This window comes from Lonchura striata, unplaced genomic scaffold, assembly GCF_046129695.1.
Source record: "Lonchura striata isolate bLonStr1 unplaced genomic scaffold, bLonStr1.mat Scaffold_85, whole genome shotgun sequence".
Classification (NCBI taxonomy): domain Eukaryota; kingdom Metazoa; phylum Chordata; class Aves; order Passeriformes; family Estrildidae; genus Lonchura; species Lonchura striata.
Window position 1 is genome coordinate 386,678 of NW_027461188.1, and position 18,860 is coordinate 405,537.

Sequence of the window (18,860 nt, forward strand, 5' to 3'; positions counted from 1 at the left end):
TTGATCAGGAGCCAGCCCAGAGCTCCCAAGACCCCTCTGCAGCATCAGCCTTATCCTTTCACATCAGGCTCCCACGACCTTCCCCAACCCCCTTGGAGAGCCCCTTCCCTGAGGCAGAAGGGGATCCCAGCACACCATGGAAATGGTTCTGATCTTTGCTCCCTTCTAGACTGGGATCAGAACATGGATTATCTGGAAGCCCTGCTGGATTACGGCTTGAGACTCTTGGGAAATGCTGGAGGTAAATTCTCAATGTCCCTTTTCTCACAGAATAGACAGTGACAAGGTGGCTAGAGCTCATACATTTGCCCTTTCCCTTAAGACCATCTCAAGTTAGATGGATTCAGGAAAATTTGACAGCTCCCTTCTAGAGCCCTGATTGATCCCACAGGATCACTGTCAGTGGGAGGAAGGAGCATTTAGCTGTCAGTTTTCTTCCTGTGCGCAATGCCAGTTTGTCCTTCTGTGTGCTCTGTGCAGCCACAGAGGAGAGCAGAGAGGGAAGGGGCAGAGCCCAGGGCTGGGCCCTGGGGCTGAGCCTTGGCTGCAACCTGAGGATCTCCTACAGTGTCATCGCAGGAGCTGTTCTGTCCTGCCTTTCTTTGCAGATAACCCTGGTAGTGAAAATGATCTGGCTTCCCAACCCACGTTCAGGATGGAGCCTCTGGGAGATGCTGAGGGTAGTGATACAGGGACCTGACCTGTTCAGAACTACTTAAGGGTTAAATGACTAGAAAAGAATTAAGTGAAGAAAACGTTATGTGCTATGTATATGCACCAGTATCCTGTTATTCTAGACATTAGCAAACAGATGTAGAAACTTTGTCCTTGGCTATGTACTTTACTCTGATAAGCTTCCTTTACTCTGATAAGCTTCCTGATAATATGTAAAGAATGCATACTCAGCAGATGGACTGTGGTCAGTTGAATAGGCCATATATCATGAAGGGAGGAAAAGATGGAGCCCAGAGCACAGAAAAACTACCACGCATGCTCGAAATAAAAGTTCAACTAGCGGACAGAGTGATGAAGACTATGGACGACCACCAGAGGACCCCTAACGACCACCGAAGACCACCCAAAAATGCAACTACGCTTGCGCATCCTTATCTCGGAATAATCATGAATATGTAAATAATTGTCAAGACTTGTAATGAATATGTATGTTTTAGTAAGATAAATCACAGCTTTCTTAGCTGCACGATGCACATGTTAGGAGGAGAGATCCCCCATGTGCCCAGCGCTGCAATAAAGAATATCTGCTGCCCGGATTGCTTCCGTCTTTGATTCAATTTGGCGAGCCAGCCAGGAGGACTCTCTGCTCGGCCGCGGGACCCGCTGAGAACAGGACTCCCTAGGGTACCCCCGGGATCTTCCCGGAGGGGCTCCTCGCCTCATTCGGATCACCGCGGGAGCAGACAAGAACTCCGTTCGCCCCGGCGGCACAGGTATCCTTTATTTTTATTTGTTTGGGACCGGTCATTTGGTTAAGCTCCCCGCAGGGGGTAGCGTTTGTTGTACGATCGTATTTGGTTTTGGTTAAGCTCCCCGCAGGGGGTAGCGTTTGTTATACGATCGTATTTGGTTTTGGATAAGCTCCCCGCAGGGGGTAGCGTTTGTTATACGATCGTATTTGGTTTTGAATAAGCTCCCCGCGGAGTTTGTGTTTGTTATACGATCGTATTTGGTTTTGGTCTACTACTTTGGTATATTAAGACATACGCTTCTGAGTTAATGGTTTGGGAACTGTTTAACACGTACTGGGTTTGGTTGCTTATTTTTGGAATTATTCTGATTGTTGTTGGACTTTTGTGTTGCTGTAAAAAGTGTCCTGTTTGGTGCATAGTATAATGGGTGGACGACAGAGCGGGGGAATCGTGAAGAAGAGCCCTTTGGGTTGTATTTTAATGCATTGGAAGGAAATAGGTGGGACTCCTGGAGGGACAGTGAATAAGAAAACATTAATTAAATATTGTAACCAGTGGTGGCCTTTGTATAAGTTGGAAGATGGTGAGAAGTGGCCGTTCAATGGAACTTTGCAGTATAATACTTTGTTGCAGTTAATGTTGTTTTTAAGGCGGGAAGGAAAGTGGGATGAAGTGGGATATGCGGATATGTTTTTCACTTTGCGGAATCACCCTGAATGGCAGAAAGAATGTGGGATAAACGTAGCACCCCAGGATCCTTTGGTGTTAGCTATGGAAAAGGAACAGAGAAAGAATGGGACTAGGTTAAAACGGTGTTGTTCGGCTTGCAGTATAGGGCAAAGGTGTGTAAAACTTAAAGAAACAGAGGAAAGAATGGAAGATTATAGTTCTCCACCCCAACCCCCTTCTCCCCCGGAAACCCCTCCCCCCCCTAGATCCCGACCCTCTACCTCATCAGATGAATCAGATAAAAGTAATCGCATAGAAAAATCCGGTGAGGCTGTCCCTGGAAAAATGAGTTTTTCTCCCATCACAGCTCGAACTCGGAGTAAAATGGGGCCGATAATTCAAGCCCCGTTAAGGCAAGCGATGGGAGCAACAGGACCCACCAGAATTAAGATTCCCTTTTCTATGAATGACTTGGATGTTTGGCGAGAAGTAGTAAAGGGATACCGGGATGATCCGGAAGGGGTGGCAAAACGATTTGAATTAATAGTTAAAAATCAGGATCCAGATTGGAAAGATATAGATTTGATGTTGGATGCCTTAACTGAAACAGAAAAACAATTAATAATTAAAAGTGCTCGTACACAAGTACAAATTCAAATCACGGCAGGAACCCTTCAGGGTACGGTCGAAACCCACGTCCCTAGAGATGACCCTAATTGGGACCCAAATGACGACCAAGATTACAGGCTACTTAAAAGATACCAAGAATGGATTAAAATTGGTATCGGGACGGCCGTACCGAAGGCAGTAAATTGGTCAAATTTATATGAAATCAAGCAAAACTCGGCAGAAACTCCTACGGAGTTTCTTGACAAATTACGGACTGCTATGAGAAAATATACCACCCTAGATCCCGCTTCTGATACAGGCAGACAACAGCTAGTTTCCTTATTTTTGGGGCAGTCATCAGAAGACATAAGGAGAAAACTCCAAAAGCTGAAAGAACCTGATATTAGGGATTTAGAAAAGCTGCTAGAAGAAGCCTGGAGGATATATAGAAACCGAGAGGAGCAGGGCAAGTATAAAATGGGACAGGTAATTGCGGAAGCCACGGTGGCTGCATTGGAAAAGCAGAAAAGTGGAACTCAAAATAATAAAGAAAGGAGGCAGCGCCCAACCTTACAGTCAAATCAGTGTGCATACTGTAAGGAGATAGGGCACTGGAAGGGGGAATGTCCTAAGTTGGCAAGAAAGCCCCCTTTATTAGCCCAGATGGGCTCAGACCAGTGAAGGGGACCGGGGGAAACCACCCTAGCGGATCCCCTGGTTAAAATTGAGCTAGGGAAAGAGAAGAAAAAATAGATTTCCTTGTTGATACCGGGGCTTCCTATTCGGTACTGAACCAACAATTAATGCCGAAAGACAAAGATTTTATCACTGTAATTGGAGCTACAGGACAAAGGGAAAAAGCTTATTTCCTTAAACCACTTAATTATCGGCTTGGAAAACAAATTGGAATTCACAGGTTTCTATATTTACCAAATTCCCCAAAGCCCTTGCTAGGGCGAGATTTGCTAGAACAACTTGAGGCAAAAATTGTTTTTCAGAAAGGGAAAATTGAGTTTCAAATTCAAGAAGAACAATTAGTGGAAGTTTTGAGTCTAGCCGTAATACAAACTCAAAGCCATTCTGAAATACCTAGAGAGGTTCTGGACCCGGTATATCCAGGGGTTTGGGCTAGTGAAGTTCCGGGGAAAGCCAAAAATGCAAGCCCTGTCATAATCAAGTTGAAACCAGGGGTAAAGCCAGTAAGAATTAAACAATATCCCTTAAGGCTAGAAGACAGGGAAGGAATCAAAAATATTATTAATCGATTTCTGCAATACAATTTACTAACGGAATGTGAATCAGAATACAACACTCCTATTTTACCCGTTAAAAAGGCAGATGGAAAAAGTTATAGATTAGTACAAGACCTAAGGGCAATTAATAAAATAGTTGAAGACATCCACCCGGTTGTAGCCAACCCATATACACTATTAACTAAATTGAGAGATACCTTACATTGGTTTACTGTACTGGATCTCAAAGATGCCTTCTTCTGTTTGCCACTGGCCTCAGAAAGTCAGAAGCTATTTGCTTTTGAATGGGAAAATCCGGATTCAGGAAGAAAAACACAATTAACTTGGGCAGTATTACCACAAGGATTTAAAAACAGCCCTACGATTTTTGGAAATCAGTTAGCTAAAGATTTGGAAAATTGGACTCCCCCAGATGGTAAAGGAGTCCTCGTGCAATATGTTGATGATCTTTTAATAGCCACTGAGAACAGGGAAGAGTGTCTCTCATGGACTGTAGAACTTCTCAATTTCCTAGGAATGAATGGATACAGAGTATCCCAACAAAAGGCTCAAATAGTGCAACAGCGAGTAACTTATTTAGGATTAGAAATTTCCAGAGGACAAAGAGAATTGGGAACTGAGCGAAAAGAGGCAATTTGTCGCACCCCGGAGCCTCAAACAGCCAAGGAATTGCGGACATTCTTGGGAATGGCAGGTTGGTGCCGCTTATGGATATACAACTATGGTGTAATAGTTAAACCTCTATATGAACTGCTAAAGAAAACCCGACTTAAAATAGAATGGACGGCAGAGGCTCGAGCCGCCTTCAAGAAACTTAAAAAGGAACTGATGAAGGCTCCGGCCCTCGGCTTACCAGATGTCTCTAAACCCTTTTTATTATTCTCACATGAAAGACAGGGGATGGCACTTGGAGTATTAGCCCAAGAACTTGGCCCTTACAAGCGGGCAGTGGCGTACTTCTCCAAGCAGCTGGACGAGGTAAGCAAAGGATGGCCAGGATGCCTACGTGCAGTGGCGGCGGTTGTAATAAACATTCAAGAAGCACGCAAATTCACATTAGGGCAGAAGATAACGGTAATGGTTTCCCATACTGTCTCAGCTGTGTTAGAACAAAAAGGGAACCATTGGCTCTCCCCACAGAGATTTCTGAAATACCAAGCCATCATAGTAGAACAAGATGATATAGAAATAATTGTTACTAACATTATAAATCCAGCTTCTTTTCTCAGCGGTGCCCAAGGAGAACCACTGTCCCACGACTGCATAGAGACCATCGAAGCCACCTATTCGAGCCGTCCAGATCTCCAGGACACCCCTCTGGAAGACGCTGAAGACTCCTGGTACACAGATGGAAGCAGCTTCGTGAAACTGGGACAGCGGAGAGCGGGATATGCGATAACCACTACTCAAAAGGTAATCGAAGCCAACCCTCTTCCTGCAGGAACCTCGGCCCAGAAAGCAGAAATAGTGGCCCTTATAAGGGCACTAGAACTTGCAAAAGAAAAGAAGATAAATATTTGGACTGATTCAAAATATGCTTTCGGGGTGGTGCATGCGCATGGAGCAATTTGGAAAGAACGAGGACTGTTGAACACCCAGAAGAAACAGATCAAACATGCAGAAGAAATATTGAAATTATTGGAAGTGATTCAACTACCGGAAAAAGTAGCTATAATGCATTGCCGAGGACACCAAAAAGGTAACTCTGACCAAGAAATAGGAAATCGATTGGCTGATAGTGAGGCCAAGCGAGTGGCAGAGGAAGTTAAGGTATGTGCTTTGATACCAGACAGTAAACCAATTGATTTAGAACAGTCACCTAGATACTCAAAGGAAGACTTGAAATTGGCTAATGATCTAGGAGGTGAGCCCGGAACAAAGGGCTGGATACAGTTAAAAGAAGGTCACATATTAGTTCCTTCTAATATTTTGTGGCCCCTAATACAAGCAGAACATAGAAAAACCCATTGGGGAGCAGATGCATTATACAAAGAAGTGACCAAAAGAATAGTAGGGCGAAATTTGTATACCACAGTAAAACAGGTAACGCAGCAATGTGAAATATGTCAACGAAATAATCCAGACACAACTAGCAAAATAAAATTGGGGATGATAGGTAAAGGAAACTGCCCTGGGCAACAATGGCAAATTGATTTTTCTGAGCTCCCCAGAAAAGGGGGGTATAGATATCTTTTAGTCCTGACAGACACTTTCACAGGATGGCCAGAAGCATATCCCTGCAGGACTAACAAAGCGCGAGAAGTGACTAAAGCGCTATTGAATGAAATAATTCCTCGTTTCGGAGTTCCATCGACAATATCCTCCGATCGAGGACCACATTTTAATGCTAAAATTGTTCAACAAGTGGGAAAAGCATTAGGAATAGACTGGCAGTTACATACCCCGTACAGACCTCAAGCAAGTGGCCAAGTTGAAAAGATGAATCATATGCTTAAACAACAGATAGCAAAGATTAGTCAGGAGGCAAATTTAACTTGGCCCCAAGCTTTACCATTGGCATTATTGAGAATAAGAGTTAAACCTCGGACAAAGGAAAATTTAAGCCCTTTTGAGATATTATATGGGCGACCCTATCAACTTCAATTTAAGGGTGAAGAATTAGCACAAATTGGGGAAGGATATTTACTGGAATACATGAAAGCATTGCAGAAACAATTATCAGAAATACATAAAAATGTTTTGGGTACTAGAGTAAGGGGATTAGATCACCCCCTCCATGCCTTTGAACCTGGTGATTATGTATATGTTAAGAATTTTTCAGGACAACCCTTGGAAGAAAAGTGGAAAGGTCCATATCAAGTGCTGCTGACAACATTCACTGCGGTGAAGATTAAAGAACACCCAGCTTGGATTCACTACTCGAAAATAAAGAAGGCCCCTACGAAACCATGGACTGCTACTCCCGTAGGACCTACCAGATTGCGATTCTCCAGATTATCTTGACCTATGGGGGAGCCTGGGCACGGTGGGATTTGAATCTTCATCTTTCGCTGACGGAAGGTATATCTCGAACTCTGAATAGAACTAATTGTTGGATATGTACACATATGCCTGAATACAGTGGAAAACAGATCTTGTTAATAGGCATCCCCATACCTGGTAATAATCCGTGGACGAGATATTGGGAGAATACCACCTGGGTAAATTATACATATAGAGCTCAGCCATTAAAAATTCATAACCCTACAATTAAAAAATCTTACTATAAATGTGTGCAGAGGTGTAACCCACCTAAAGGATTAGATAAAGTTGGGAGTTGTAATAACGTCCAATATGTAGGAAATCAAACGGGTTGTAATAAAATAAAATATATCGGGTCCCCCACCTCTATTAATAGTACCCTCTGGCCAGTTCCAGAAGGAAAAGGATGGTATTGGCTGTGCAATGATACTGCATGGAAAGTATTACCTGAAAATTGGGTAGGAACATGCACCCTGGGAGCCGTAGTCCCAAACATAACTATACATAATCGTTTATCCGAAGGTTGGCTTCAAACACATATTCGAAGAATTAGACGGGAAGTAGAAAATCCCCTAATAAAAAGGCAGAATGCATTTCATTTCTTTGCTAGATGGTTTCTCCCTTGGCTAGGGGTAAGTGAATTAGAAAAAGCTATAATAAATATTTCAGCAGTAGTAGAAGACATTGAAAATAAAACAATAGATGCAATTCAAGCACAGCAGATTGAGATAAATAGCCTTGCACAAGTAGTACAGCAAAATAGAATGGCTTTAGATTTATTATTGGCTTCACGAGGGGGGGTTTGTACCATTATAAATACAAGTTGCTGTGTATATGTAGATCAGAATAATCGAATTGCTACAGATTTAAGTGAAATCTGGAAACAGACTAAGATACTCCATGAAGTAACCAAGGATGACACCTCGTGGGGATTTGAAGAATTGTGGAAAGTCCTAACATCCTGGTTACCTAATTTGAATTGGTTAAAACAACTTTTTATTTCCATAATACTTGTAATATTGTTAATAATCATAGTCTGGATTTTAATTAAGTGTGTCTTACTTTGTAACAAAGAAGCAACTAATGTTGAAAGATATAGATATGGAGGCGTAATATGATTGCAAAAGAATTTGCAATGGTTATAGAAAAGGGGGGACTTGATACAGGGACCTGACCTGTTCAGAACTACTTAAGGGTTAAATGACTAGAAAAGAATTAAGTGAAGAAAACGTTATGTGCTATGTATATGCACCAGTATCCTGTTATTCTAGACATTAGCAAACAGATGTAGAAACTTTGTCCTTGGCTATGTACTTTACTCTGATAAGCTTCCTTTACTCTGATAAGCTTCCTGATAATATGTAAAGAATGCATACTCAGCAGATGGACTGTGGTCAGTTGAATAGGCCATATATCATGAAGGGAGGAAAAGATGGAGCCCAGAGCACAGAAAAACTACCACGCATGCTCGAAATAAAAGTTCAACTAGCGGACAGAGTGATGAAGACTATGGACGACCACCAGAGGACCCCTAACGACCACCGAAGACCACCCAAAAATGCAACTACGCTTGCGCATCCTTATCTCGGAATAATCATGAATATGTAAATAATTGTCAAGACTTGTAATGAATATGTATGTTTTAGTAAGATAAATCACAGCTTTCTTAGCTGCACGATGCACATGTTAGGAGGAGAGATCCCCCATGTGCCCAGCGCTGCAATAAAGAATATCTGCTGCCCGGATTGCTTCCGTCTTTGATTCAGTAGGTCAAGGCCTTTCCCCCTGCGAGAGCTGCCAGCTCAGAGCCCAAAGCTCGGCCAGAGGGGCATCACTACAGGTGCCAGGACAGAATCATGCACGTGTGTGCCCTCGCCCTGGGCCATCCCCTCACCGCCCCTGCGGCTCAGTGCTGCCCGTGCCGATCTGCAGAGATGACAGAAGCTTCTGTGGCTGTTGAGTTACAGGTGTGGCTGCCGGGAGGACTTTCCCCCATCCTTTGGTGGATGTTGCTCGCAAGCCCAGCTCCCATCGCAGGGGTGAGTAGTGTGTCCCTGCTGATCCCACAGGCTGGGCACTGGTTTTGTGGGATCCATTCCTGGGAAATGGCATTGTTTTCCTCTAAGGTCCTCCGACAGGAAAGAACAAAGCTACAGGATGCAAGAAACCCCATGAGCCATCCGAAAACATGAGGCAAATGCTGAAGGAAATGCTGCAGGCAGGACAAGGTGGGTGCATTTCCCTCACCCTTCCCCTGGGACTCAGCAGCCGGGGGCTTTCCCTGCACATCTGGACAGGCCGTGCCCGGCACAGTGGGAAGGGATCCATGGTAGCCTCGCTGCCCTGCTGCTGCTCTCATGCCCTGCAGGGCTGTTTCCCAGGCTGGCCTGGCTGCAGCTTCTCCCCAGCCTCTGCAGGAAGGCATTTGGCACCAGCTGACAGGGAGCCCCAACTTCGCCACGGGCCATGCACACCCTGATGTCCCCTGCAATTTCCCAGTCCCCAGAAGATCAGGAGGGCTGGCGGTTTGGAAAAGAGAGAGCACTGTCACAGCCCCAAGAGCCTGGGCCTTTTCCTGATCCTTATCCATGTCTTTGACAAGGATTGCCTCCTGAAGTTTCCACCCCCCTGATGTGGAATGCTTCCATCTGATTCACCTGTGCCTCTTCCTTTCTCAAGGGATGGACAGAGATGCTCTATGGAAGGCAGCATTTCCTGAAGGAAGGGAGGCAATTCCAGGCATGGGCACAGGCACAGGAGGTAATTGCTGTGCTGGCCTCAGCCCTTGCTGAGACTGTGTGGCAGAAGCTCTTTTCCAAGGCCCTGACCTGTGTGAGAGGGTCTGACTGTTCCTTGGCTGGTCTGAGCTGACTGAGCAGAGATAGGCAGGAAGGAATAGTTGTGGCACTGCCTGCTGCACATTTCCTCAGGAAATTAGTGAGGGTTTCCTCTGTGTGAGTTAGAGAACCACCATGGGCCCCGGGCAGGTTCAGCAACCCCTCCAGGGATGTTGCACAGGGCCTGCAAAGAGGGTGGAGAGTGACCAGGAGCCAGTGCAGGGCTCTCCAGGCCCCTGTGCAGCTTTGGCCGTGGCCATTCACGCCTGGCTCCCACTGCCTTACCTGACCCCCTTGCAGTGCCTGGTTCACAAAGGCAGAGGGAGATCCCAGCACACCATGCAAATGCTTCTGATCTGTGCTTCTGTATAGATTGGGAGTGTGACATGGCTTATCTGGGAGGCCTAGCACAAGACAGTTTGAAATCTTTGGAGAATTTTGGAGGCAAGCTCCCAATGTCCCTCTTCCTGAAGGAACAATCAATGTCCATGTTGCAAGAGCTCAATCATGTGCCATTCCCTTAAGAGCCTGAAGGTTGTTGAGATTGGGAAGCCCTGACCTGCTCCCTTCTAGAGCCCTGAGTGATCCCACAGGATTACTGTCAGTGGGAGGAAGGAGCATTTAGCTGTCAGTTTTCTTCCTGTGTGCAATGCCAGAGTGTCCTTCTGTGTGCTCTGTGCAGCCACAGAGAAGAGCAGAGAGGGAAGGAGCCAAGCCCAGGGCTGGGCCCTGGGGCTGAGCCTTGGCTGCAGCCTGAGGATCTCCTACAGTGTCATCGCAGGAGATGTTCTGTCCTGCCTTTCTTTGCAGATAACCCTGCTAGTGAAAGTGATCTGGCTTCCCAACCCACGTTCAGGATGGAGCCTCTGGGAGATGCTGAGGGTAGGTCAAGGCCTTTCCTGCTGTGAGAGCTGCCAGCTCAGAGCCCAAAGCTCGGCCAGAGGGGCATCACTGCAGGTGCCAGGACAGAATCATGCACGTGTGTGCCCTCGCCCTGGGCCATCCCCTTATGACTTCTGCTCAGGCCTGGCAGATGCTTGATGGAGGGAGGCCCCTGTCCCAGTGCCAATTCCCAGATGTTTTTCTGATCCTTAACCATGACTTTGAAAACCTTTGCCCCCTGAAGGTGCCACTTCCCTTAATGGTGGATGGTTCCATCTGATCCAGCTGTCTCTCTTCCTTTTCCAAGTAATGGACCAAACATCTCTGCAGAAGGCGGTACAACCCGGAGGAAGGAGTGGCTCAGTGCCAGCCTCTGCTGCAGGAAGGAAGGCGATGCCAGGCACGGGCACAGGCACAGGAGGTGATTGCTGTGCTGGGCTCAGCCGGGCTCAGCCCTCGGCGGGGCTGTGTGGCAGCAGCTCTTCCCCCAGGCCCTGCCCTTGCACGGCCTGGCAGCAGCCAAAGCTGGAGGTGCCTCGGCTTCCAGGCCTCTGGAGCTCGTTGCCAGCCCCGGGGAATCGGGACTCTGCACCAACGTCCCTCCCACTGCAGCTGCTCCCGCAGCCGCCCTGAGTGCCCAGAGGCCCCGGGCACAGGAGCAGCCCCGAGCAGGAGCCCTGCTGCCAGCCCAGGGCCAGAGCCAGCCCTGGCTCCCGGCTGGGCAGGGGCTGCACTGGGTCCTGACAGGGCCTGGCTCTGTCCCCTGGGGCTGGGGGAGCTGTCCCAGGGCAGGGAGGGCCAGGGCTGGCAGGGGCTGCTCAGGGATGGGTTTGGCCCCTGTCCCTCCAAGCAGCCACGGCCCAAGCAGCTGCGCTGGCCCCGGGCTCTCCTCCCGGCCTGCTGGGCTGTGTTGGGAGGCACAGCCTGTGCCAAGGGGCGGCAAGGTGCCTGCAGGCCCCAGCTCTGGGCAAACAGAGAACGTCCTGGCCGTATCCACCGTGCTGCCAGCTCAGCAGTGCAGCACAGCGCGGGCTCACGCTCCCCATTGCTCCCACAGATGCAGCCGGCCCCACAACACCTGTTCCCGATGCCCAGAACAGCCTCAGAAGTGGTTGCTATTGGGAAACACACTGTGTGCTACAGTTAATTGCAGGTCTGCTGTTTTTGGAGCTTATCTTCATATTGCCCTGTGTTGGAATCTGCTGTTACTGGAAGAGAAAATGGTGAGTGTTTTGATCATCTTTCCCTCAAACAGTTTCTTTTAAAACTCTAATGTAGATGGGAAACATTTCCAGTGAGTATCCAGTGGAGCTGTGGGCAGGCCATGGCTGTCCAAAGCACTCTGCTGAGGGTTCTGCTGCTGCCCAGTGCTTTCCTTGGCCTCTTCATTGCTGGGCCTTGTCCTGGGGGGCCGCTGGGGCTGCAGCCAGTGCTGGCTCCCCCTGAGGCTGCCTGGCCAAGAGCAGCCCCAGGGGCACAGGGCAGAGGCACAGCAAGGTGGGCAGGAGAAAGAGCGGGGACGAGATGGCCCCTGTAAGGCAGAGGCGCTTGGGGGCTGCTCCTGGCCAGGGAGCTGCCCAGAGCCGTCCCCTGCTCGCCGGGGCCTCGAGGGGCAGCTGTGCAGCTGGGCCAAGGTGTGCCAGCTGCTCCAGCCGTGCTGGGGAGCCTTGCCAGCTCTGGGCCCTCCTGGGCAAGAGGGTCCCTGTGTGCCACCAGCAACTGGGGGCCTCAGCCACTGCTCTCTCCACAGCAGCGCCTCTGCAGCTTCACAAGACCAGACGAAGACTTCAGTCACGGTGACCTGCGCCTGTTATCAGCCATCCCCAAGCCAGTTTGCAACATTTCTTCCACAGCTGCAATACCCACTTACTGATGGGGACATGCTGCCACCACCCATAACAGAACCCTCTGTTCCCAAAGGTGCTGGCCCTGGTGTCCAGCCAGGACAGGAGGTGCAGCTCTCCTGCCAGGGCAGGGCCTGACTCCAGCAGCATCTTTGTGCTTCAGCTCTGGTCCCTGGCTGCTACCACCAGCACTGGCGGAGCTGCTTGTCTGGGCACAGCCAGTGCTGGGCAGGCAGCAACTGGGCTTCGGGCTCCTGAGACCAGCAGCTACTGCCTTTATTTTTCGTTTTGCAAGATTTAGGAATATTTTTCATAGAGAATTCTCCAAATATTTTGTCCCTTTTCCCACAGCAGTTCTATATTTTTCAAAGTAGTTTTAGAATTCAGAAAAACTTAGAATATTTTTACATTTCTAGAATAAAAATTAAAATTGTATTTAATTGGTGATCTATGCTCTACTAAGAACTAAGACACCCTATGACTCACAGCCTGCTTCAGAGGCTCTTTTCTCACTGGACACTTGTGCCTAATCACAACAACTAACCTAAAACCTTTTCCCTGATGTTTTCTGGGATTCTGGACAAGCTCACCTCTCAGTCTTCAGAGGCAAACTTTGAGCACAGCAGGAATCTCTACAAGTCACCATCTTTGTTTGCTTCTGCCTGTGTCATAGAGCGGGGGCTTTGCTCAGCTTCCATCCGCCCCGCTCCCCCCAAGCCTGTCCTGAGGCCTCTCCTGCAGCTGCTGCTCTGCCATGGAGCTGCTGTGAAACACAACAGCTCTGCCACACCCGCTCAGCAGGACTGGAGAAGTTTTCTGGCCTTGCTTACATTAGGCTGGTGGCTCCTCTAAACACAAGCTGAGCTTTTGAACGCTATGTCTCACCTGGCACAGGAACTGATACTGCCTTTCTCATGGAGGCTAAACTCCCATGGGCTTTAAAAGCTTTCTGGCCAGCGTAAGGCTTGGAAAACCATGTAATGCAGCCATATAGTATTGAAAATGTCCGAGTCTATGTATCCAAGTAGCTTGTTTAAATGCTGGAGCCCTCCAGAGAATCCCTCCAGGCCATATCTGTCTCTCCCCCACCTCTGCCTCCATGACTGCCAAACTGCACCTTTGAGAGTTCTTTTCTCCAGAAGCTGAATGACACCATTTTATTTGGGGGAGGAAAAAAAAAGGAAATGTTCTATGATACTATCATCATCATCATCACAATGAACTGCAAATTAGTTAAATGTCATCAACGACTCAGACTGTGGACTTACTTCTCAGAGTGCAGCACTGGCTTTACTATCCCTTGAATCTGCAGATGTGCTACAGTCTTTAAAATCCGTTTCATGATTACCTAATTTGGAGTGAAGCACAGCTCTGTGAGAGCTTTAGGGATTGGGCCTACCCTGGCACTCTCGTGTGTCTGGAGTAACCTGCCCAAGGCATCTGCCACCTGAAGAGCAAAGCAGGGTATGGAAAAGCACAGGCTGCAGAACAGCCCATTCCTGTCAGGAGTAACACGATGTCATGGTTTGACACTGGCACAATGCCAGCGCCCCCATGAAAATGTAACCTATCAATTGAATGCTGTGAAATACGATCGAGAACAGAGCAAAGCAGGCCAAACTTAATAACAAGGGGAAAACTTTATTACACTACTACTACTACTACTATAAAAGGAAAAAAAAGGGAGGAAAAAAAACACACACAAAATTTGAAATGAAAATCTTTCAAAACATTCCTCCTCCCACCACCCACCTCCAACAAACCACAGCGAGACACGATTGGACCCTTAATCAAGTCTTCACCCTTCAAGAAAATCAATACTGAGTCCATTGGGGGAGAGGGGAGTCCCCCTAGCACCATAGACCCCCAGGAAACACAGCTGCCACCTCTTGTGTTTCCATGTCACACATGGCACTGCCCAAACACATCGAGCCATTGTGACACTCTCCTCTCCATGTCACAGTGCTCTCACCACCGTGCATGGACGGAGACTGCTTATAGGGCCCCTTTAAGGATGCTTTGCCAAGGACCAACAGGAACAACAGTCCAGTGTCTCATTTTGGGACTACAGTCCCCCCCATTTTCCCCTGAGGCTGGGGGTCCAAGAACAGAGATCGCCTTCTCTTCTTCTCTGAAGACGGAGGGCATCCTCACACCCTCCTCTGCTTTCCTCTGTTCATCCTTGAACTGGTAGTTGCTGGTGGAGTTTCTTGGCTCACATTGCGTTCCCCTAAAATGCAGTCTCTCTTGAAGGAAGGATTGGTTCAGTCTATAGCTGACAAAAAGACTCCAGCCAACAGCCACTCCATCATCTCCCCCAACCTTCTTTCCCTAATAACTGAGGTCCCTGGCTGTCTCTCTTTTTCTTCAAATTGAGGAGGAGCAATATTTCACAAAGCCTTCATTTCACAGGAAAGGGTTAAAATTCCCAGACTCCCCAGATGGCTAAAATCTCCAGCTCAGGACGCTGTGCTGTCTCCCATGCTGGGCATCTTCCCCCCTCCTCCTCCTTCTCCTCTGCCCGCAAACTCCCGGGTGTCTGCAGGCTCTCTATGTCTTTTTCTCTAGGCTGGGCGGGGGGGAACAAAGACATCTCAGACGTTCTCCACCCTTCCATCCGCAGGAACTGGCCCAGCTCAATTCCAGACCCTTCACCCCCTGGCCTACCTCTGCAGGCCACATGGCTTCCCCTTCCCCACCCAGCTCATGGCTGGGCAGGGGAGGTTTGCACTCTCCAATGACCGGAACCAAAGAGAGTGAGTTCTCCTGGGAGTTCTGCTTTTAACCCCTCTGTGTTCTCAGAGGCGTGTCCACCTTCAATTGGTCACCCCAAGTGTCAGTATCCAAACCTGACCCCTGACTGGACTGACCTCTTCCTTCCAAGAAAATTCTTTTCCCGTGTCAAACCACGACACACGACCATCTCACCTTAGGACTGGGTTTTGTGAGAAACAACTGTTCACTTTAAAAATTTTAAAATGTTTATTAAACATTTACAAAAACATAAGAGAAGGATAAATAAGGAAGAACAGGCCTGGGAAGTGCCCCTGCCCCATGGCTGCTTGCCAGGTGGCTGCCTCATCTTCAAGATTGATGCTTCACCTTTCACATTCCTGGAGGGTGTCTGATGCATCAGACACCCCTGGCCCCTCCCAGAGTCTGTCAGTCAACCCTTCTTTGCCCTTTATTGGTGGAATTTATTTCTTGCAGCTGCATTTGAAGGTCAGGTTTTGTCACATCGCATCCCCCCAGCAACAAGCTTTTCCATTCCTAACTCTCCCATGCAAGGGGTATATGTCGACACCTATTGTGGTGGACCCCCACCTCAGGGAATGACGTGCATTGACTCCATGTTTGCAGAAGGCTGAACAAAAGCTTTATTAAGCTGTCCTATATTACACGATACTAAAACCTATACCACTGCTATACTGAAGAAAAACCCATGACACTTAGAGACAGTCCAACACAGAGTGTCTCCAGTTGGTCAAATGAAATCAAAACACCATCACCAGAGTCCAATGAAGAAATCCCTCTTTGGTAAACAATCTCCATTCCACATGTGCCAAACAACAGATGCAGCAAATGAAGATAATTGTTTTTCTTTCTCTGAGCTTTCTCACAGCCTTCCCCAGGATTTTCCTGGGAAAGTCTGTGTCTCTCACTGTTCAAAGGATATGTGAATATCACACATGCCTTCTTTCTACCTGTCCTAGAAAGCCCACCTGTTCCATGTGGGAACAATAGGGAGTGGAGGGGAAGGGGGCTGTGGGGAGAACACAGAACATCTAAACAACAAATCACAAAAACACAACTCTACATCAATAAAGCTTCTCTTAAGATACACACAATATTCATCCCTTAATTGCAAGAGCCAATCCATCTCATTATCTATCTATTACAGTTTGGATGGAGACCAGAACTAATACCTTGCAAAAGGAAAAGAGGGTACAAAGGTCCCTGTGGTCCCCTGGCCTGGTACCCCAGCCAGTGGGGAAAGGAAGAGGGCAGCATGTGGCCAGGAGTTTAAAAGGGGGCTGTGTCCTCCAAAACTTTGAGAGAGAAAACCCCAGCAGCAGATGTCCCCATGGACTCTCTCCCTTTATTCAAATAAAGATGCAGGGCTCCTCTGGCTCCCTTATGGACACTGGCTTTTCACAGCCTGGTTTGTATGCACACCCGTTTCCTTGTATGAGAGTATCACCAGCCTGCAGTGACTCCCTGCCACTCTGGTCTGCAGGAGAAATGGAACTAATTTCCATTAAGGCCCTCCCAGAGGGAAGGAAGAACACACCCAGAGGAGACAAGCAACCCCTGCAGGCATCCAAACTTCTTCACCAGATGCCGAGTGAGTCGCAGAGGGGACGTAGTGGGTGCATTTCCCTCAGCCTTCTCCTAAGACTCAGCAGCCGGGGGCTTGCTCTGCACATGTGTGTTGAATAATATACCAACTTTAATTTTTTTTTTTCATTTCTTTAGTCAGGCTTGTTATGGACAAATTCAATTGGGGAGGCTAATTATAGATAAATCAATTAACATGAATTTATTAAGCAAGCAGAATTAAGCAAAAGAACAGCGCTGGGTGGCCGGGGAGTCTCTGTTCTGCCACGGCGCACCTTCCCCCTTTGACCTTTTTGTTTTTATAGTCCCTTTTTTTTTCTGGTTGACGTATTTTCTCCCGATGTACTCTTCGCCGGTGCAATTGGTTGCTAGGGGGTCTTTTTTCTGCCCTTGGTGGTCATAAGGATGAAGGCTCCTCATCTTCCTTGCAGATTTTCCTTGGCCTAAAAGTTAACTTGTATATAATTAGCTACACAGTCTTCTATGCTAGTTGCATCTGCACAATTCTTAAGCAGAATACTTGCTGTTTTCCCCCATTCTCCTTCTCCTCCCACATCTTGAGATTCCCTACTCCGTTCAGATTCTTATCTCCTTCAATGCTCATTTTGATGAACAAAGACCTTTTTATTTACTACAATCCCTCCTTTTTCTCTTGACCAATTTGTTCATTAAAACACTTTAACTTTTGGTAGCTTAAGACCAGGATTTCATCTACTTTTGAATCTCTGGGCAATGTTTCCTACCTATCTCTAATAAGTGTTAGATGAGCTGCCTCTAATCTTTCTTTTACAATGTCTATGTATTTATTAAGAATGCAAGTTTTAAAGTTAAACTTAGTAACAACAATATTACGGGACCTGCAATCTCCCTTATACAGAATTTCTCCTTGAGTGCCATACTCCAGAATTTTGCACCTCTCAAGGTACCATGAGACCTTTAAAAATTTATCTGGATGGGTGACAGACTAGGCGGTTGCTATGGCTTCACAGCCCTAATACTCACAGATATTCCCCAGGATAATTTCAATATCCCCCCCCAGGATTGGAACTAGGACACCAATAGGTAGCCCGGAGTTCAGGTTTACTCCATCTCCTCCACACAGAGTTTACCAAGTCCTCATTAGTAACAAAAAAAACATGGGAGTTACAGTGGTGGCATTATGCTTAACAACTTTCCCTTGCTCTATTTTGGTCAGAGTCCAATTAAATGGCTGGTATGCATAGTCCCCTTGACCAGGCCAGGTACAACATATAACTAATATGCACAGAATTTGCCAGCAAGGGTGGAGTCCAAACTGCCCCAGGGTTTGATTATCATTATCTCCCCATTCCCAGTGTTTGTTTTGACATGTTATTGCCGGGCTCACCTTTACCCTTGGGAGATCAGTATCCTTGAGGCAGTTCTTGAAATACTTTGAATTGTCCCAGTCTGAGGGCTCTTTCCTCCACCGCTTCTTATCCCTCTGCCTCGCTCGCCGACTCGGTTGCTCCGAGCCGCGAGGCGCACCATCTTCTCAGCAGCAAGGATATTCTTCAGGAGGACCCTTACTCTGTTTTTGCTGCCTCTTTTTGAATGATTCTCAGCTTTTATCCTTCACTTGTGATGAGTCACACTGAATCCCAGGTAAAGTTTTCCGGCAATTCCCTTTGATAATTTGAACAACTGGGGGAATTGGTTCATTGGAGTGGAAACAACAATTTTCAGGCCTAGCCCCCTTAGTAAACACCTCCCACCACTCTTGGATTCCCTTGGTAGGGTCCCGTTCTCTTCTCCAATCCTTAGGACTGGCTCTGTCAGTTCTCTTTCTAACTGATAACACCTTTACAAATACCCCTAGGAGGAGTGCCTCTGTAACTATAGACCCACCACCGTTCCTGGCAAATTTTACAAATAGAGCATACAAAAGGGTAACAATTACAATCCTTATTTGCACAATATACTCTAAAATCATTAGTTATAGGATATCCATAGTCCAATATCTCACTATACCAGCTGGTTTGTACAATTCTTACTGAGTCC

The 18,860-nt window shown here is 47.2% G+C and overlaps 2 protein-coding genes across 2 annotated transcripts in view; one reads left to right on the forward strand and one right to left on the reverse strand.

The window, feature by feature from the left end:
* Positions 1–18,860, reverse strand: part of LOC144248765 (uncharacterized) — a 646,176-nt gene that overhangs the window by 322,706 nt on the left and 304,610 nt on the right. The window lies entirely within an intron of this gene.
* LOC144248775 (syncytin-A-like) lies at positions 688–8,683 on the forward strand. The gene is made up of 2 exons (XM_077790770.1): positions 688–1,448; positions 6,731–8,683. The coding sequence occupies exon 2, from the start codon at positions 6,868–6,870 to the stop codon at positions 8,056–8,058; it is 1,191 nt and encodes a 396-aa protein (XP_077646896.1). The 5' UTR covers positions 688–1,448; positions 6,731–6,867; the 3' UTR covers positions 8,059–8,683.

Bases quoted from the DNA above. Each gene is read 5' to 3' on its own strand.
- LOC144248775 (XM_077790770.1), top strand. From the start codon at position 6,868: ATGGACTGCTACTCCCGTAGGACCTACCAGATTGCGATTCTCCAGATT.